The following is a 20,482-nucleotide window of genomic DNA, read 5'->3' on the forward strand; positions in this document are numbered from 1 at the left end:
TTAGCAAAGGCCACGGGTTTTAAAAAAATAACCTATTTATATGTCAAAAATAAATAGAGGGACTTCCCTGGCGGCCCAGTGGTTGGGACTCTGAGCTTCCACTGCAAGGGCACGGGTTAGATCCCTGGTCAGGGAACTGGGATCCGCATGCTGCATGTGCCGGGTGACCAAAAAAAAGAAAGAAAAAAGAAATAGAGAGATGCAAGCCATTCATCTCTCTGTAAAATGAAGAACCGAGACTAAACTGAATGCTGACGCTCCGTGTTAAGGTGGCCACGGACCCCACTAGCACCCTCTCACTGCGCTGGGAGTATACAGTGCCGGGCTGGAGTTAGCCGTGCTCGGTGGCAATTTAGCTATATCCCCCAATTTAAATATGCATGCCCTTTGACCCAGCAACAGCACTTCTAGGACTTTACCTCATATAAACAGGTACCTTAAAAATCTACATAACTGCACAGATATACGTACAAGAATCTATGTTGAAGCACTGTTTGCAACAGTGAGAAGTTGGAAACAACCAAATAGCCATTTATGGAGAAGTTACGTAGATGACGGTATAGTCACAAAATGAAAATACGATGGAGCAGTTAAAATGAGTGAGGTAGCTCTGTCAGGTAAGAAAGAATGTCACATGGTTAAATGAAAAAAGCAAGTTGTAAGAGAGCATGTAAAGCACGTCCCTAGTTTTAAAATATTTCCACGTACATGGAAGAAGTGTGCTCCCACACCTCCTGAAGCAACCGTGGTACCTGATGGCTGGATGTAGTGTGACTCTTTAGGAAATGAAAAGTGTGTACTTAACACATTTTTGCACTGTTGGAATTTTTACAACTAGCGTGAATTTTATAATCAGGAAAAAATTAAATAATGAACAAGGATCATAAAGCTTTATTTAATAAATATAGCCAAAAATTTCAAAATATTTTATTCCATGTGTAGCCAATTAGGAAAAGAAAAAAAGTTAGAAGGAAGTGTTTGAAGAGATTACGTGAAAGGGTCAGGAGAAAGGGAGGAGGATGGGGAAATTCAAGCAATAAAGGTTAAGTGGAGACCAGAGGGCATTCAGGACCCTGTGACTCTCAAAGCACCAGCTTTCATGGGTCACATCTCATGAGCCACTGGGGGCTTCCTTTCCTCCTTGGCAATGATGGGAGATGCTAGATTGACATCTGTGGAATGAATCAGGACTCCAGAAACTTGGAAATCCTCTCAAAACCAGGGAGGCTGTCTACTTTTTTTCTATGACCATCAGAATTGCCTTATTTCCCCTCAGGGAATAACATAAGTTTTCTGAATAGACTTTAAGATTCTCAAGGCCATCCATTTTAAACTAGGTCTTAATGCCCACCTGCCACTGAAATACCGGCTTCTGTTCTGATGCCTCCAAATCACACTTGAAAAGAGAATTTACTTCATACTTTGTATTTTTCAAATCTGTGGGGAAAGGATGGGAGGGTCAGGTCTGGTCGTGGGGACACCACGTGGTGAGAAGTCAATAAATCAGTTCAAAGGAAGGTGTCTGGGGCCCCGGGGGGGGGGGGGGCGGTGTGTGCTCTGCCCTGGCACAGAGCAGGTGAGCCTGGATAAACCCACGTGACTTTGGGGCCTCAGAACAGGGGTCTGGACCACCAGGAAGGGGACCTGGCTACAACAACCCTCCACACGTCAATGTCCCGATATAGGTGTGCATATTACAAGAAGCAGGTGGCAGTGTGCAGGCCCACTGGGGACTCCCGGGAAGACACAGTGGACACAGGTGGCAGGGGCCAAAGCTCTCTTGGGCTGACTTCTCACAGGCCAATTCTAGTTTCTAAGAAGAAAAACTTCTAAAGAGCGTTTGCAGGAACAAGGTGGGCCTGACGCCTTGCAGGGCCCCCCTGAGGGCCCTGAGGAGTGGCAACAACACGGAATCCAGTCACAAAGCCCATTTGTCCACTCTTTATTAAAGCTAGGTCCTCCTGCTGACAGCTGCGGGGTGGCTTGGGCCCAGGAGGGGCACCAAAGGTGGGTACTCAGGGCTGTGCCAGGCGGGATGGGCGCGGACCGGCCCTCAGTCCCACGGGGCTGGTGCACCTTGCCCTGGGCCCTTCCTGAGGCTCCTTCTCACAGCAGGGAGAGAGAGCCCAGGGACAGGCGGCACCGCCCAGCACCGCCGGCGCCTCTGCGGGAACCCCTGTCCTCCTCAGCACCCCGCCCACCCCCGCCCTCACCCAGCCAGGCCCATTCTTACCACCACCGTCCAGGCCCCCTTCCCACCCGCTGCTGGCTCTCAGGCCCCAGGGCCATGTCTACGCTAAAACAGAAGGAACTAGGTCTAAAAGGGAATGCGGTTGCTTCAAAATTTCAGTTTTCTGGCCCCATTCACACTGGCCCAGAAAGCATTAAAGGGGGCGGATGCCTTGCAGGTGACCCGATGGCTCGAAAGAGCCCAGCCTGGAAGGAGCGGTGCTGGCCGGTTGCAGGCCTTGCATAGCTGGACACTTGGTCAGTCACTGAGCCCCGGGCTCAGGTCCGAACCCCCAGAGGTGTACCACCGCCGGGCAGACAGCCCGGCCCACGGTGCCTCCACTCACTGCCCACTCTGTGAGACGGGAACCTAACCAGAAACACCACTCGCTTCTAGTGTAGAATAATGACAGAAGCAGAGTTAAACGGACCCGAGTAGGTCATAAGGCCCTAATCCGGGGAGGTAAGAAACAATCCTACCAACCTCTGTCACTTTACACTTGTCTATTAAATCTAAATGAGCGGCAGGCTCACAAGAGCAGGGCCCCGTGTGTCCACCCACTCAGGGAGAGGTGGCAGCCAGCGAGCCAAAGGCTGGGGCCCCTGGCTGCTGGGCTCCCCGAGGATCTCCGAGTATGCCGCCTCCAGTGGTCCCAGGCGAGAGTACCCAAGGACTCAGAGGGGAGGCTGAAACTAAAACCCACACGGCCGGGCTGCTCTCGGTGCTCAAGCAGGGTGAAGACAGCGAGCGACTCTGGGGAATAAGGCTTCAAACTCCCTGGGGACCCTGCAAACACCTGCAACCCATCTGCCTGGGGCCACAATGTGGTTTCCAGCTTTTTCTCTTCCTCCCAGATTCTTCGGGCCATACAAGCCATGGAAGTAAATATCCAGTAGACAGAACAAAAGCTTTCCCAGGTGCATCTCCACTTCACCCCCCACCCCGGATTAGGGAGGAACACCGTCCTTTGAAAACCCACGAGGCTTCCCCTCGCCACGCGCACAGTCCTCAAACTTTCTGGACATACTCAAATGACCAGAAGGTCCCTGAAGTCTCCCGCTGAGGAACTGGAAAGAGTCATCAGCCAAACCCACTGGAGTAGCCATATGCTCTGCCCTCGACCACCCCACCCTCCCTTGATGCAAGGGCTTCCCCTCCCTCGCTGTAAAACCCAGTTACTAACTCACAAGCCACCTGTCCCCCGGGCCACCCATATCGGAATCCGAGTAAAATAAATAACACTTCGCCTGCCATCCCTACCGCTTGGCCTCACCGCATCGATCCAGTGATGTCGCAGTCTCTTGTCGGGGTTGCCGCCCCCTGTCCCCATCTGCTCCGCGCGCAGCTCTCCTCTCCCCCTGCGCCCCCCGTACGGCCATCCGAGCTCGGCGGCCGGTTCTCTAGGGCCGGGCAGGAGGGAAGCCCGAGGCCGGGGAGCGGTGCACCGGGGCTGAGGGGAAGGCACCGCACCAGGACTGGGACCCTCAGCCCCCTGAGGCCAGAAGAGCAAGGGGCCGGCGCCCAGCGGCCGGCGCTCGAGCCGCAAGGGGCCGGTGGCCTAGCGGGCTGCGCCTCCGTCGGCCTGGGGCCCTCACATGATGCTCTCCTCGTAGGCGCCCGAGGGCCCCGCGAACGCGGCCGTCGGCTCGGAGCCGAAGCTCGTTCCGCCTGCGAACTCCAGCAGGGTGCTGCCGCGCTCCCCGGGCCCGGTCCCCGCGCCCGCACTCGGCGGCCCCTTAGCGGGTGCCTCGGCCTTGGGCGCGGGGGCGGCCGGCGTCTGGCCGGGCGAGCCCGCCGCGCCGCGGTGCGTCTTCATGTGGGTGAGCAGGTGCGAGCTCTGCGAGAAGCGGCGGCCGCAGTTGGCGCAGGCGTAGGGCCGCTCGCCCGTGTGCGTGCGCTGGTGCGTCACGAGCACCGAGCGCTGCGAAAAGCGCTTGCCGCACTCGGGGCACGGGAAGGGCCGTTCGCCCGTGTGGCCGCGCCGGTGCTTGGCCAGGTTGGAGCGCTGCGCGAAGCCGCGGCCGCAGTCGGTGCAGCGAAAGGGCTTCTCGCCCGTGTGCGTGCGCCGGTGCCGCTTGAAGTCCGAGCTGTGGCCGAAGCCCTTGCCGCAGTCGGGGCAACGGTGCGGCTTCTCCTCAGCGTGTGCCCACTGGTGTCGCGTCAGCGCCGCGCTCTGCCCGAAGCGGCGGCCACACTCGCCGCACGCGTAGGGCCGCTCGCCCGTGTGCGCGCGCCCGTGCGCCGTTAGGTGCGCGCGCCGGCTGAAGCCCGCGCCGCACACACCGCACACAAAGGGCTTCTCGCCCGTGTGCCCACGCACGTGCGCCGCCAGGTGCGAGCCACGGGCGAAGCGCGCACCGCACTCGGGGCACGGGAAGGGCCGCTCGCCCGTGTGTGTGCGGCGGTGGCGCGCCAGGTGCGAGCCGTACACGAAGCTCTTGCCGCAGTCGGCGCAGCGGTGCGGCCGCTCGCCCGCGTGGTAGCGCTGGTGCTTGGCCAGCGCCGCGCGGCGCCCGAACGTCTTGCCGCAGTCGGAACATATCCACGGGCTCTCCTCCTCGGCCAGCGCGGCAGGCGCAGGCTCCGGCAGCAGCCCTCCGACTGCAGGCCCGAACGCACGCAGGCCGCCGCCGCCCCCGGGCCCAGCACCGCCGCCGAATGGGTCGCAGGCCAGCCCCGTGCCCTCGACCAGGGAGAGCCGGCCCCCCAGGGGTCCGGGCAGGGGGCGCCCGTCGGTCGACAGCCGCTCCGCGAAGTCCGGGAGGCCCAGGATCGGAAAGCCATCCGGGTGGAGCCAAGACTTGGGGTGCATGGGAAAGTGGAAGCCGAGCGGGTGCGAGGAAGGGCCTTCGCCCTCCCCCAGGCCGTTGCCCAGCCCCAGAAACCGCCTGTCCGGCTCGGGGTCGTCCTTTCTCCCGGGGGTGGGCGCCTCCATCGCCGCCTCTCTCACCTCCGCCTCTCCCTCGGCCTCTCCGTCTGCTTCGTCGACCTCAGGCCCCTCGGGCCCAGCTTCGGCCTCCTCGGGCCCCGCCGAAGGCACCGTCTCACAGGGCTCGCGCTGAGGGCCGTCGCCACCAGGCTCCGCGCAGCCGCCGCCCCGTCGATGGCGCTGGAAGTCGGCGCGGAGGCGGAAGGCCTGGCCACAGTCCGGGCAGCAGTGAGGCCGGTCGGCCGTGTGCACGGCCTGGTGCCGCGCCAGCGCCGAGCTCTGGCTGAAGCTGCGGCCGCAGTGCGGGCAGGGGTAGGGCCGCTCGCCGGTGTGCGTGCGCTGGTGCGTGACCAGGTAGGAGCGGCGCCCGAAGCCCGCGCCGCAGAAGGCGCAGCGGTAGGGCCGCTCGCCCGTGTGGATGCGCCGGTGCGTGACCAGGTGCGACTTGTACACGAAGCGCTTGCCGCAGTCCGGACACGGGAAGGGCTTCTCGCCGGTGTGGGTGCGCTGATGGATGGCCAGGTGCGAGCGGTACACGAAGCCCTTGCCGCACTCATCGCAGCCGAAGGGCTTGACGGCCGCGTGGTAGCGCTGGTGCTTGGCCAGCCGGGACCGGTGCGGGAACACTTTACCGCACACGTCACACGTCGTCTCCGGCCGCCCGGCTGGAGCGGCCACCGCGGCTGGGAACGCCCAGGGCGCCAGCAGGCTCGCCCCCGGCTCCCGGCCCTGCAGAAAGGGCTTCGCCTCGGACCCCTCGGCCAGGACCCCGAGGCCGCCGGGGTCAAGACCCCACCCCTCTGGAGTCTGCGCCGAATCCGAGTCGTCGGGGCCCCAGGTCCCAGGCACGTCCCCCACGCCGTAGGCCGCGGACCACAGCCCTGGGGGCTCGTTCTCCTCCTCAGCCACCTCTGCCAGGAAGTCCTCGTCGTCGTCCTCCTCGTGGTCCTCTATGTCGTCGGTCCAGAACCAGGCCCCTGAAGGCGACAAGGGAAGGCCAGGACAGAGAGGTGAGAAGAGGCCGTGACAGAAGCTGCTTAAAGACTGCTGCTCCTGTAAGGAGCGATTTCTGCAGGACCCCAGGCTCTCGGAGCACGGAGCCCGGGGTCAGGGCGCCACTGTTCCCCGGGAGTGAGAGGTGGTGCCCGCCTCCTCCCTGAGTTACGAGGAACTGTGCAGACAGGAGAAATGCACACGCGGGTGTCCCTCCTAGGAAGGCTGGGGTTCCCTCACCTCGTGAACTCTCCTCAAATAGCCTCAACTAATCCCTTTTCCACATCTCCAGCTCCCTTAAGGGCTTGCCACCCTGCTGAGAATAGGGACACCTACGAAGTGGGTGATCTTGCCTGGGTTCCTGTGAGACCACGGGTCAAGCCCAAAACAGGGGTCCAGGGCCCAGAAAAATAGACAGAGACGCCAGGTCTGTTTTCCCCAAAGCCCCTTGTCTCCTGGAGAACTCCACACCCCCCCCCCACCCGGCCTGCTTGGCCCAAGGCAGCCAAGACTCCAGCACCAGCACGGCCACTGAGGACCTGCCTTTGTAACACCTAAGCTTTGCTTGGCATCCCTCCTCTGGATCTCTCCACCAGTCTCAGGCTGGCCCGCATCCAGGGCTCTCCCTCCCACCCCCAGAGCACAGCCAGGAAAGGCCGCCCTGGGCCAAGGAGACCTAGAGGGGCCTGTAGGCCCCAGCTCTCTGCACTCACCCTAAAGGGCTCCAGCAACTGTGCAGGCAGAGCCCAGCCTCCCCGCTAAGCCTCTCTGAAGCTTGGCTTTCTGAGCAGTTGTGCACTTGGGAAACGGTCCCTAACTGACTAAGACTGGGTGAGCTGCAAACATCTTCCCATCACAGAAGGCCAAGGACCCGCCTTCGGGTCCTGCAGTTCCATCCCTCCTCCACCCAGCAGCGCCCTGACCTCTCCCTTCAGTGCAGAGTAAGGAGAGGGATTCGGTTTATAAAACAAGAGTGATGTGCCTGCCATCGGGATACACCCGGCCGGGAACTAGTTTTGGGCTGGCCAAAAAGTTCATTCGTGTTTTCCCATAGGATGGGATGGAAAACCCCGAACGAACTTTTGGGCCAACCTGATATTTACAAAGCAGGCACTAAGTCACACAACAAACAGAAAGAAAAAGGCCTGGTCCATGGCAGCGCAGGTGTTCCAGAGAACCTGTGTGCCAACTTCCTCTGGTACACCTTGCCCCGTGTGTGTCTACCGTGGCCACGTACAGTGTAGTCCACCTCACAATCCCAGTACCTGGAAGGTTCAAGCTCCCACACAGAGGTAGGAATCCCCTTTCCCACCACTCCCGGGTCCCCTGCCAAGGCTGTGGCTGGTGTCAGCCATCACCTGACTGGGTGGCCTTCAACACTGAGTCCTGTCCCCGAGGAAAGGTCGGGTCCCAGGAGGGATGCCCGTCCTGACTCGGCCCTGGTCCTGTGTTCTATATGGCATCCCAAACATATGGTGATAAATCACATGGGAAAACACAGCACAGTGCTGAGTGACATAAAGCCAGACACAGAACTGCACGGACATGATTTCTGCTCCGAAGAAAACATGTGTATAAAGGGATACAAAAATGGGTTATTTTATTTTTTCATGCTTTGCAATACTTTCTAAGTTTTCTGTAGTTAGTAATAATATACTATTATAGTAATAATAAGCTTTAAATAAAGGACAGTGGTTTCCTGTTACTAAGCTGAGTTCATCTCCAACTGCCACCCACGGTGAGGGATGAGAAGTGGCTGAACAGCACGGAAAAGGCCCAGCTCCTCACTGTGAAGGCTGGAGCACCCCTAAGGGGAGCTGGTGGAGGAACAGGCAGTTTGGGCCCATGGCCAGATAAGCTGGAAATTCTTCCAGTGAGTCTCAAAAAGGCTTTTCCCTAAGACTCTGGTGAGTGTCCGGAGTAGTTTTAATTGGAGAGTCCCTAAGGCAGGGGGATTCAAGCTGGGGAACAAGTACAATGTCTTCGTGGGATGAATGTACCCCAGGACCCAGCCAAGGGTCAGTGGCACTTGCTGGATTGAAGTGGACACCCAGGCCAACGAGGGCCTGCCAGGTGGCAGCCTCAGCTACTCAGAGCGGGGGACAGGCTAGGTCCCAACGACTCATCCACAACACCTCTTCCTTGGGGTCTGAGAGTAGGAAAGCCCCCCACTTGGGGAGGTGATCCTTCGCCCTGCCCCCACGCCAAACATCAAACAATGCTAAGCTCTGCAGAGGGGGCTGATCCTAGGAGGGGACCTGACCTCATCACTGGCTCTGGAGCTGGCATGGCCACTTGTCCAAAAATGAGAAAATATTAAACATAAGGCAAGTTGGTAGAGGCCACCACTGACACCGAGTAAAGGACAGTAAGGGCATCCAGGTCCCTGGCAGTCAGAGCTGGCTGCACCCCGAGACAAGATCTCTGGGAAGCAGCAGGGCCACCAGAGGGGACTCAGGGGGACAGCAGCCTGCCTCCAGGCCAGGCTCTGTTCTCACCTTCTACCGCCAAAGTGGCCCAGGATCTGGAGGTCTGGGCCCCGGGTGGCGGTGTCCATTGTCGGGGTTACCCCCCGGCTGCAATGGGGACAGGGTTCCCAGGGGGTTTGCCAGCGCCCCGGATGCAAGCCTATTTTGGATCCAAGTGAGGACCCATCAGGTCTACTCGTGAGACCGGGGCCGAGGCAGAGGAGATGCTCTGACAAGGCGGGGGGGCGGGGGGGGGGGGAGGGCCTTTCCCAACAGTGGCCCAGAAGGTCAAACATAGCTGCCTCTTCCAGAACCCACAGGGGGAGAGTGGACAAGTGGACCCTGGGGAGGGGAAGCTGGCATTTCATCTCCCTGAGACATCCGCTCCTAAGGACTCTTGACACTGGGTGAGGATGAGCTAGGCCAGGGCCCGCGCTCTGAGCCTGATGACACTCACGGGGGCCGACCAGTGGCCTTGTGAGCAGACCCCCAAGGCGCCCCAGGTAAGTCACGAATAAACGGCCTCGGAGAGGAGGAGGCCCTGCGGCCACCTGCCTGGCGCACCTGCTCCCCGAGCTGCTGGGAGGTGGCCGACACTCGCTCTGCCCCGAGAACCAAGCCGAGGGTTTCTATGACTCCCACCCCGAGCACCCTCTGCCCCTGTCCTGTCCTGTCCCCGAGACCTGTCCCCAGGCCTGGCCCCACGGTGAGTCAGCTGCAGGTCTGCTCTAACCCCTCCCCGAGGAACCCAGCCACGGCACAGGGCCCAGAAGGCAGTCGTGTGTGTGAAGTCAGCACCTGCTCCTGACCCTCTGGCCAGACCGAGACTCAGGGTGGGCTCGGGGAGAGCCCCGCCCCCAGGGACAAAGGCAGGACGTGGACAAGGGGGTGGCCAAAGCTGCAGGCGGGCTCCTTCCTCCCCGTCCGGCTGCCGTCAGTAGCCCCTCCTTCCCTCTGAGCAGGAATTCGGCCACCCGGGAGGCGGGGGCTCCCGGCAGGGCTGGGTTTCTGCGATGGATCTATCCTCCCCGCTGCGGGGTCCTCAGGCTGACACATCTTCCGGGAGGGGGTGCTCCCCGAGCGCCTCTCCAGAACCGCTGGCCGTGCTCACCAACCATCAGAGTCTCTCACTTTGGTGTGCGTTCACCTGCTCGCTTTTCAACTCTCTCTCTCCTTTCCTGTGTAACGTTTAAGCCGGTTCAAGCCTGCCTGTTGTATTTCTCTTCTATCTTTCACTTTCACAGGAGGGGCAGGAACAGCAGTCAAGGAGGGGGGTCATCAGTGGAGCACTGTGGAGGCGGCACAGGTGTGAACAGAACACAGCGCGCTCTCACAGAGTCTGCTGGAGGAAATGAGGAAGCAGGCACCTGGGCGGGACCACTCCAGACCTCGCTGAGCGCTGCGGACGCAGGGAACGTCCTGCAGTGACATGGGGGGTTCCCGACATCAAGGTGGTCAGAGGACACACACGACTCAAGTGGGACCTACACGCTGAGCCAGCCACACGAAGGTCACTCCAGGCAGAGAAAACAGCAGGTACAAAGCCCCGAGGCAGGTGAGAGCCTGAAGAGAAAGGCTGTCGGTGGAGTTGAGCCTGAAGAGCCATGGGTGTGTGAGGGGTGCAGGCCCCCAGGCCGCAGAGGATCCCAGATACTGTGCCGAGTGCCCGGGGAAGTCTAGGGGTGGGGGGCAGCCAGCAGCTCAGGGACGCCAGTGGCCGCATGCCTGACCACCTCATGCCTGGGCCCGGGCTGGGGCGAGGAAGGCAGAGGGACGAGGACCACTCGGGCCCCAGCTAGGCCCACCACGTGCCAGGGACGCTGCAGGAGGGGCCCGGGGTGGGAGACGTGGTGCCACTTCAGGGTTAGCTCACTCTGAGATGCCCTCAGACACCCAAGGGGAGACGTCAAGCAGACGGCGGAACAGACAAGGTCAGAGCTGGAGAGAGAGGCTGAGAATGGGCAGGTGAGCACAAAGAGCACTTCAGTCCCTGGCCCAGCAGGGGTCACCCGGAGAGAGGAGAGGAGAGGGCACAGGGCTGTCCTGGGGCTTGCAGACATGCAGTGGCAGGTGGGGAAGCAGCCAGAGGCAGCAGAGAGACCAGGGGCACGTGGCGTCCCTCCTGCAGAGCAGAAAAGCTAATGCGACGAGGAAGTAAGGCCAGAGCACCCGGCCAAGGTGGCGAGGGCATCCTCAGCCGCAGGAAATAGGGTTCAGCCACGGGCAGGGATCTGCCAGGTGACCACACTGGGCATTTGCAAGGAATGGGGGAGCCTACTATCTCAGCCGGGTGAGGAGAGAGGTGGCAGGTAATGGGTGAGGACCAGGGAGCGGGAGGTGGTGGTCGAGGGGAGCCAGAGCAAGGAGGCTTTAATTCAGCACTCAGAGGCCCTGGGGCACCTGAGTGGGCGCGTTTGGCCAGAGTCCAAACCTTATGTGTGGCCCAACTTGTTAAGAAGCACAAGAGATGGATATGCTTGTGTTTTGCAAGACTATGATCTAGAAATACAGAAACTCTGCCAGGCTTGGAACACCGGCTGTCCTGCCCAGACCCAGCAATTCGCAATTCTCAACTGGCTCAGCTGCACAGAAATGAGCGCGGGGAGAAAAGGGGAGGAAGGCACTTGGCAGACAGGCCACAGTGACAGTTAAGAAGGGAGACCTCAGACAGATTCGCTCTGCCCGAGCTGACCCCAGCCTTCGCTGCCACAGCCCCTCCCGGGAGACAGGGGACACGTGGCAGCCTGTGCCCGCATCCTGCACCCACCTCGGCTCCGCAGGGGAAGGCGGAGGCACTGGCCCAGCGAGCCTGCCCCTTCAGCGAGCTGCCAAACCCCAGCTAGGTTCAGAGCACATTGTGGGGACCACCCAGGCTCGAGCCTGCAAAAGGATCCACCCCAGGACCCTCCAAGAAGCATGGAGAACAGGGGCACATCCAGACCACGTGTGGAGACTGGCCAGTGGAGGCCAACAGCCCCTTCCTCTCCAGGTGGCTTTTCAGATCTGTGCCCAGAAACAGGGCACACCTCCCAGTAGACCCTCCGAGAAACATCACCTACATCCCAGTCTCAGCCTGGAGGCAGCAGCAACATTTTTTGCCAGCCAGAGCCCTCCTGATTCTGAAGGCCAGGAGACATTCCAAGAGGGTCCCAGAGAATGTGGAGACGTAGGGCAGGAAGGCCACCCCGAAACACAGTGGAAAGTAAGGCCCGAGGCCTGAACCCACTGTGGGCAAGTGACTTAATCACTACTTTAAAAGTCAATTTCCTTGACTGTAAAGTGAGACCGATAACCCCTCCCCTGCTACTTCACAGAGCTGCTACGAGGATGGAAAGTACACAGGGAAATACTCTGAAGAGTACATGTGTAGACACAGCACTGTCCATGTTTTTCTGTATTTTATTTTAAAACCTCTACAAGCTGCTCCCAGTCTATCCAAGCACGTGAGTGGCATGAGACATCCAGAGCCCCGCACTAGGCTGGCATCACCTGAGACCAAAGCCAAACACACACACCGTGCAAGGGCCTCCACTGAACCTCTGACACACGGGGAACAGCTCACAGACCTCCACGGGGCACCTCCACAGAACCAGTGGTCCGACGGCCTCGGGTGGGAAACTGTGGGTTTTGTTCAAACTCTTTATTCTCCAGATGAATAAAAATGAGGCCCAGAAAGTTGAAGGAACAGGGCCAGAGCCATGTCCGAGGTCTCAGAGAAATCCGACACCCTGAACGCTTCCTGTATGTCTCTCTCCAGAATCTCCTCTCTGGAAGGTCCAGGGCTGCCAGCCCAGGCCCCGACCCTGGGCCTCCCAGGGAGAGGAGATGGCCAAATGGGCGGGGAAGCCGTTCAATCCTGGGAGCCGGAAGCCCAGCTCCAGCACTGCAGGGCAACGGTCTGCTCCTCACCTGGCCCCTCTGAGCTGGTAACTTGACAACTGACCCTCACACACACACAAACAATCAGAGGCTCAAGGCAGGGACAGGGCATCATTGTTAAAGATTCGTAACAGGAACCTCTAGGTTCTCTAAAGACTCCCCAGCCTTTGGGCCTCTGCAGACCAGAACCAAGAGGAGCCAACCCACAAATGTAGAGGTGAGCCCCCAGTGCCACTGTGTCGCCACAGAGGCGCCCCAAGAGTGCAGATCAGCAGTACCGGGGCTGCAGTGGAGAGCAAAGGCACAGGCCGAAGTCTGGTGAAACCCGCAAGAGTCTGTGTCACGCTCACCTGTGTAGACACCGGTGACGATGTCTCCCTCCTCGGGACGGGGGCTATCCGGGACCCAAGGCTCCTCTCCTTGCTCCAGCCGGAAGATCAGATCCGGCTTGGGGATTGGGTATCCTGCCCCGGAAAAAACAGGCAGCAGCTGCAGGGCTGCGCCTGCAGGCCCCCCCCTCACCCACACAGCACCGCCACCACTGGCTCCTCTCTCCGGCCCTTCCAGGACCAGCGTTCCCAGCTCCCCGCCTCCGCTGGGAAGTCCCACACTCCCTTCTCTCTGGAGCCCTGCCCTCATCCCCAGCTCCCCTGTCCAGCCCCCTCCACACACTGCCATCTGCAGGGTGCCCGCCCTTCTCCTCGTCACCTGACTCCTCACCCCTTGAGGCCTCTGAGGAGTGTACAGCACAGAGACCGGAGCGGCACTGCAGCTCCCCAGAACATGTCCACCTGGGTCATGGCGCTGCTGGGCCACAGGGGGCCCCCCCCCAAGACACGCCCCGGCCCAGAGGCCAGGCTGGTCCCTAGGGCTTCCCTGGGAGGCGGGCTGGCTCCAACACCTCCTTCTCCAAGACCCTGGGGCTCCAGAAACCACCCTCTCAGACAGCTAAGCCCCTGGCAGCCATAGCGCCAGGATGCCTCTTGGGGACAAAAGGCTCTGCTCACCCAAGGACACCAGGATCCCGTAGTTTTCCTGCATGACTTCCTTGTAGAGCTCCCGCTGGTCCGCATCCAGCCTTTCCCACTCCTCCAGGGAGAAGTACACAGCCACGTCTTCAAAGGTCACCAGCCCCTGGAAAACAAAGAACCCTGGCCGCTGCCCTACACTGCCCCGGCAAGAGGCAGGGGCGTCCCACGAGGAGAGGACGGGAGCTCACTTCAGCGGGCGCTGAGCTGACCCTGCAATGTGGAGCTCAGGGGACACAGCCCAGCAGCCCAGCAGCTGCAAGTCTACAAACACCCGACGGAACGAGGGTCCTGCAGGCCTGTCACAGCCCAGGGAGGCAAGGACCCCATTCCCATCCAGAGATTAGGGGCCCAGGCTCAGAGAGGGAGAGCGCTCAGCTCAGATGGGGCAGAGCCCGGACTCACGCCGAAGTCCACAGACAATGAAGCCCAAGACCCCATGTATGTGCTGCATGGGCACCTCACCCCCTTCTACTTCACTGTCTGCCTCAAGCCAGTGGACACGTCAGTGGTGTGAGGGCCCATGCCTTGCTGGACAAGCGGCACCAACTAAACTGAGTGTGGGCACTGGCACCCGATCTAACTGGGCTCAACAGGAAACCAGAGCCTGGACAGGTGACAGGCGCTCCAGGTAAGGGCACAGCGTGACCCCGGGGGAAAGCCAGGGCTGCCGGAACTGTGCAGGCTGCAGGTGAGTTGCTGGTGGGCAACATGATCAGGATATTCCAATGGCCTGGGAAGGGTCGGGCCCCAGGAGAGTGGAACCATACCCCACGGGTTTGGGGCTGGAGACTCCCAGCTGCTTCCTGCAGCCCTGTCCTGGCCCATAGCCTGGGCTCGGCCTGAGGACCACAGTGCCACTGCCCTGCCAACAGGGGTCTCCAGGACAGCGGGTGCCAATCCCCCTGGGAAAACCCAGCCTGGTTAACTGAGCCCCAAATAAAGGAGCAGCTCACCTGAGACCCAGATGTCAGGGAATCGTCCTCATCCTCCTCCTCCTCTTCTTCGTCCTCGTCCTCATCCTGCTCCAGGTCCTCATCCCTCAACATGGCTGGAGCCCGGGAGGCCTGCAGGGCTGAGGGGAGAGACCTCTTGGGGGCCAGCCTTTAGCATCAGGCCTCACTGCCCTGGCCGACGTCTGTCCATCCAGCTACCAGGGTCAGCAGCTCCTGGCCACTCCCTCTTTTCAAAACCTAGGCCCTGGGCTTCCCTGGTGGTGCAGTGGTTAAGAATCCACCCGCCAATGCAGGGACACAGGTTCGAGCCCTGGTCCGCGAAGATCCCACATGCTACAGAGCAACTAAGCCCGTGCGCCACAACTACTGAGCCTGCGCTCTAGAGCCCGTGAGCCACAACTACTGAGCCTGTGTGCCACAACTACTGAAGCCCACGTGCCTAGAGCCCGTGCTCCGCAACAAGAGAAGCCACCGCAATGAGAAGCCCACGCACCGCAATGAAGAGCAGCCCCTGCTCGCCACAACTAGAGAAAGCCTGCGTGCAGCAACGAAGACCCAACGCAGCCAAAAATAAAAATAAATCAATGAAATAAGTTTTTTTAAAAAAGAAAAAAACCTGGGCCCTGCCACTCCAGCTGCACCCCGTCGGGTCAAAGAGCTCTTCCCGGCCTGCCCACCCAAGCCCCCCCTAACTTCCTCCCCGAAGACTAGCTCCTTTTTCTTACCCTTTTCCTGAAGACCTGGGGACTGGGCATCCCCACCACAGCTAAGGTGCTCCTGGGTCCCCGACGCCGGACTCCGCTCTTCTGCCACCACGTCCTCCACGTCGTCGTCCTCCGCCTCCACCTCCACCTGCTGCACCGGCCCTGCCTGCACCCCCTCCACCTCCAGCTCCTCTGCCACCTCCGCCACGGCCTCGTCCTCCTCGGCCTCCACCACCATCACCTCCTCGTCCGCCAGCTCCTCCACCTCTTCCCCCTTTTCTTCCTCCTCTTCTTCCTCCCGATTAGGATCACATTCCGACCTGTCCTCCGCCCTCTCCCGCTGGGCGGCTGGGGAGTCTGGAGTCGTGTGAAGGGCTGCCATCGTCTCTGGAAGGGAGCCTCAGCTCGGCCTGCAACACAGACGGGCGACGGTGACCAGCCACCCGGCACGCAGCCCTCTGAGGGAGGTGGGGTTGGTTTGCCCCGCGATACAGTAACAGCACCGGAGCTGAGGCACGACTGGAGCTCTTTCCATGATCTCATGTGGCACAACCTAGATTCTGTAACAGAAAAGCTGCCAAAGAGCCCCTCACCGTGACCCCCGTGACGCGGCCTCAGCTCTTTCTTGCAGGCAACAACAGGCCTGGTGTGAACTGCCATGCTTTCTTGGAGTAAGCCAGGAATTAATCCCGGGTTTTTATCCTCAAGAACATGGAAGCATCAAGTCCAGGCAACACGCCCGAGAGTGGCCCAGCCTGCGTTTAGCTGAAACGGGTGCACACAGCCCATAAGGAACAGTGCACCTGATATACGGGGGCGGAGGAGATGCTCGCCCAGCTCTTGAACGTGCACGAACTTGGGCACGAACTTGGTGGCAGGGAGTGTGGGAGCCGAGGTCTGAGCACGGGTGGGCCAGGAACCCCAGTGCAGTGTGACGGGCGGGGGAAGGTAAGACCACCCTGCCGGGAGGGCCCACTCTACCAAGCCAGCAGGTCAGGCACCTTCCTGTGGGAGGCGGCAGAGAAGAGGCCCTGAGCAGGCAATTACCCCTGTGCCCCCCTCACCCCTGGCTCCGTCCAGGGCATCTGGAAAAAGCTCGGCTGATCAGGGATTTGGTTCATCACTAGACCAGCAAAGGTGAAAAAAAAAATGCCCTGTGACACCTCTTCACGTTTGGGGATCAGAGAATCCTAAGTGTTGAATCATCGAAGCCCCAGTGGCTCACGGCATCCACCTCTCACATCGACGTCGGAGAGACGGCTCAGCCCAGGCACTTGGGAGATGCAGCCACACCGCCGCACAGCACGGAGCCCGGGGCTGTGGACCCAAGAGGGATGGGATACCACGGGCCCTGGGGCCACTCCTCCCTCCCAGCTGCGCATTCCTCACCAGCCCCAGTGAAGTCCCAGGACAAGACAGAGTCATGGGTTTTGACGAGCCAGTTTCTGTGGCTCCTTTTTGAGTGCAAACCTAAGAACAGGTCCATCAGCCAGCATGGCCCCATCAGTCTCTCAGACCTGACTAGTGCCACTTCCAAAGTAAGCCAAGCCCACTACAAATACAGCGACCCCAGAACCCCGGGGAGAGAGCATGAACCCCGGAGGAGCCTGAGATGTCAGGCCACACAGGACAATGGGGCTACAAATTCAGGCTGAGCCCAGATGCCATGCCAAGCTCAGCAGAGCCCCTCCTGCCTGGCCCCCTCGCAGAGCACACTCCTGCAGGCCAGGCCCCCGTCTGAGGACCGGAGGCTTGGGAATAAAGTGGCCCTGTGCTTGTTCCACCTCAGGACCTTTGCACGTGCCATTCCCGCTCCCTGGCACTCTCCTCCCCTCTTCTTCACTGATCCTTTGGAGGCAGCCCCCTGGGCCCCTAAGACACACACAGTTCCCTGGACTCTGCCCTCTTAGCACGCACATTTTAATATACTTACAGAACTGTCTGCTTTTTGCCTGTCTCCCTAAATACACACTCAACTCCAAGAAGGCAGAAGTTCCCTTTGCTCATCTCTGAATCTCCTTGTGCCAGACACAGAGTGAGCACTCAAATATTTATTGATAAAATGACCTTAGGGACTTCCCTGGTGGTCCAGAGGTTAAGACTCCACGCTCCCAGTGCAGGGGGCCTGGGTTCAATCCCTGGTCGGCGAACTAGATCCCACGTGCCGCATCCCACGTGCCACAACTAAGACCCTGTGCAGCCAAATAAATAAATAAATATTTTTAAAAAAAAGAAGAAGAAAGAAAAACATGACTCTGAAGTCTGCGGTCAACGTGATGAACATGAGATTTTCAAAAGTCAGTATTCTGGCCCCACTGTCATGTTCCAGAACAGGATGACTGCTGTTGAGGGTCCTTCAGACTAGAACCCACTGGAGAGTCTGCCTCTAAAGAGGTTATGACCTGAGGTCCCTTCTCCCAAGAGGTGCACCTGCTGCTGACCAGAGGAGGGAAAGACCCAGCAGTCGTGGAGGTGGTCAGTCACCCTGCAGATGGGACGGGGCCTAGCACAGCCAGACGCCCCATAAACCCTGACCCAGCATCCAGAACAGAGTGGTTTGAGAAACGGGCCTCAGTAACTTGGGTGGCAGATGCCCCTTCTGCCTCCCCAGGACAGGTGTGTGCTGGGCATACCCCCAGACCCACACACTCTCCTTTCTTCTCTTTCCAGCCTGCCAGCCTACCAGAAACTCACTTCCGGCATCCAGCTCAGGATGCCACAGAGAGTCAGGTAAGCGACCTGATCATGATAACCCTTCAGGTCATCCCAGACCATTATTTCCATGGGGGCTGGGGCGGGGCTGCACCCTAGGATATAGTGCTGCAGAATTTAGAATGGAGCGCGGGGCGAGGAGGGGCGGTTAACGAGATGCCTGCCTCCGGGAGAAGGACCACACAGACAGAAAGAGGCAAACTTAGAAAACTTTTAGCAACTCTCCACTGAAGTCCCATATCCAGGGAACCTAGATAGAGAAGTAGAAGAAATGTGTGGGTGCAGGTAGATCTAGGCCCCTTCCTTCCGTCTGGTGGCCTCACTGACCACACCTGTTACTCAAGGCCTTCCAGGCTTTCATCTCCGCCCAGAAACCTTCCTTCCCTGACTACCAGGATCCTCACTGTTTGTCCACGGATTTGGGCTCCCCTGCTCTCCTGGGGTTGCTCCTGGTGCAGGTGTATCCACGGGGTCAACCCTGCTGCCCAAGGGCAGCCCCTCACCTTGCTGGCCAGCTCCCCAGACCTGCCAACACGTGTTGAACCAAACCCAGTACCAGGGCACAGCAGCCCACCGGAGCCTCCATTTGCAGAGGGAGGACCCAGGCAAGGCCCCCAAGGTCACTAAGCAAGCTCGCGGGGGCGCCAAGCCATCTCCATCCCTCCAGGGGGCTTATCGGCCTCCGCCTCCCTCAGAAGCCAGGGCAGGGCCGTGACAGTCCCTCCTGGATGGGTGTGTCCCCGGGGGCGGCCGCGGCCCAACCCCCGCCCCTCCAGCCGAGACGGCGGCGGGCACCTCCCAGGGGTCGCGGGTGTGTGTCCTCCCAGCCCGCCTACTCCGCGCTGCCCGCCCGGACCGGCCCTGGGGGTCGGGGCCCGCCTCCTTCGCGCAGGCCCGGGCGGGGGTCCACGGGCCTCGCCGAGCGTGGGCGCGGCCGCGGAAGGCCAGGCCAGAGCGCCGCTCGGCCCCCCCCAGACCCAAGCCCGACCCGGACCGGCCCGCCCCGCTGCGCGCCGCTGCCTCCCCGCGGCCTCCCGCGCCGGCGTCGAGGGGCGGCGCGACCCCGACCCCACGCCCGCGCCTGGCCCGCCGGCACCTGCCGCCAGCGCCCGCCTCCCGCCGGCCTCGCCACCCACTCGCCGCGCCGCCCACTCACCGCGCGCGCCGGCCGCCGAGCCGCCGCCGGACACCGGGGTCGGGCCGGGGCCTGCGCGCCCCGCGCTACACAAAGTGACGGCCCCGGAGCTGCGCGGCGGCGGCGCGTGGGCACCGGAAGTGCCGCCACCGGGCTCCGCCCCGCCGGTGCCCACGGGGGGGCACTTCCGGTCACGCGGGGTCCAGCGCGGCCCCTGAGGGGGAGTGCGTGGGGGGAAAGGAAGCGGCCCTGGTGCGAGGGCGCCCTCGGACCTGGGTCCCCGCGCTCGTATGCACTGCGTCCCGGGCCTTGGGGACCCTGGCGCGCCCCGCGCCGCCCCAGGGCCCGACCCCACCTCTGGGGACCCCGGCCCCGCCCTGCCCCTAGAGATGCCCGCGAGGTCCGCCCGCTTCCCAAAACCCGCCCGGCTTCCTCATGCAAACATGATTTAGGGGGCGGCGCTACCGAGCGCTAGACCCGGCCAGGTCCACCCGGGCCTCGGGACCCTCCCCGGGCCCCACGACGGTGGAGGGAGGCGATGACCCCTATGAGGGCCCGCGTGCCCTCAGACCCAGGCAGGGGCGGGGGGCGATCCCTGCTGGTGATGGGCCCACAGTACTGGAGCAGGTGGGCCGGACGTCTACAGCTCGTGCAGGGCCAACGCTGGGTAAACATGGGCGGGGGGAGGGGGTTCCCAGAACGGACCAGGACAAGGACTGAGGGGGCCGGTGGGCCGGGGTAGCTGGATGAATGCAATAACGGCCTCAGATCTGGAGGCTTTACAAGTGATCCATGGGGAGCGCCTGCCTCTGGGAAGGGAAGCGTTCCCCCAGCAGGAAGCAGGAAGGACAGATGGCCGCCCGAGGAGGTGTGAGAAGGTGAGGTTGGTGGACTCAGGGGACGCCCGCAGCCCTCCCCAAACCTACCTGCCTCCGCCCCCCAGGGGCCGCAGCTGGGGTCTGCCGGTGAGCTCTTGCACCCACGGAGGTTGGGCACTGCTGCTTCCCCAGCTCCTACCCCATGGGTACCATTATTCTTATATTTTCACTAGTGTCCCCGCGCCTCAAGACAGGGCATCAGCCTCATAGTCTGACTGGGCTCGCGGAGGGGTCACACCTACCTGAAGTAACAGCTTCTCCCTCCCAGAACCTCAGCACCTGGCTGGGGAGCTGCTCAGGCCCACTGAGGACTCAAACCTGCCTGCAGCCCCACCCACTCCCACCCCCCCCCACCCCCACCCCATCCCAAGCCTTGCCTTCCCCAGCCCAAAGCACCTGCTGTGCGGCCTCCAGCTGAATCCAGCTCCTCACGGTTATTGTTTGGCTCCTGGTGTTTTAAAAATGTTTTAAAATGAATAACTAAATAACTTAAAAATTGAGGGTCTCTCATTAAAAGATGGAAAAAATCAGAAGTTCTGCCAATGTAGAGCCTATGGTTTGTAGGGCCCT

The 20,482-nt window shown here is 60.8% G+C and overlaps 1 protein-coding gene across 1 annotated transcript; it reads right to left on the reverse strand.

Moving 5' to 3' along the window:
- Nucleotides 1–871: 871 nt before the first annotated feature.
- On the reverse strand, nt 872–19,194 carry ZNF316 (zinc finger protein 316). Its single transcript, XM_057529530.1, has 6 exons — nt 19,056–19,194; nt 15,209–15,597; nt 14,484–14,602; nt 13,507–13,633; nt 12,850–12,963; nt 872–6,136 (listed from the first exon to the last, which is right to left on the reverse strand). Exons 2-6 carry the CDS (start codon nt 15,567–15,569, stop codon nt 3,822–3,824), a joined length of 3,036 nt encoding a protein of 1,011 aa, XP_057385513.1. The 5' UTR covers nt 15,570–15,597; nt 19,056–19,194; the 3' UTR covers nt 872–3,821.
- Nucleotides 19,195–20,482: the final 1,288 nt, after the last annotated feature.

This window comes from Balaenoptera acutorostrata, chromosome 15 (genome assembly GCF_949987535.1).
Source record: "Balaenoptera acutorostrata chromosome 15, mBalAcu1.1, whole genome shotgun sequence".
Taxonomy (NCBI): Eukaryota; Metazoa; Chordata; class Mammalia; order Artiodactyla; family Balaenopteridae; genus Balaenoptera; species Balaenoptera acutorostrata.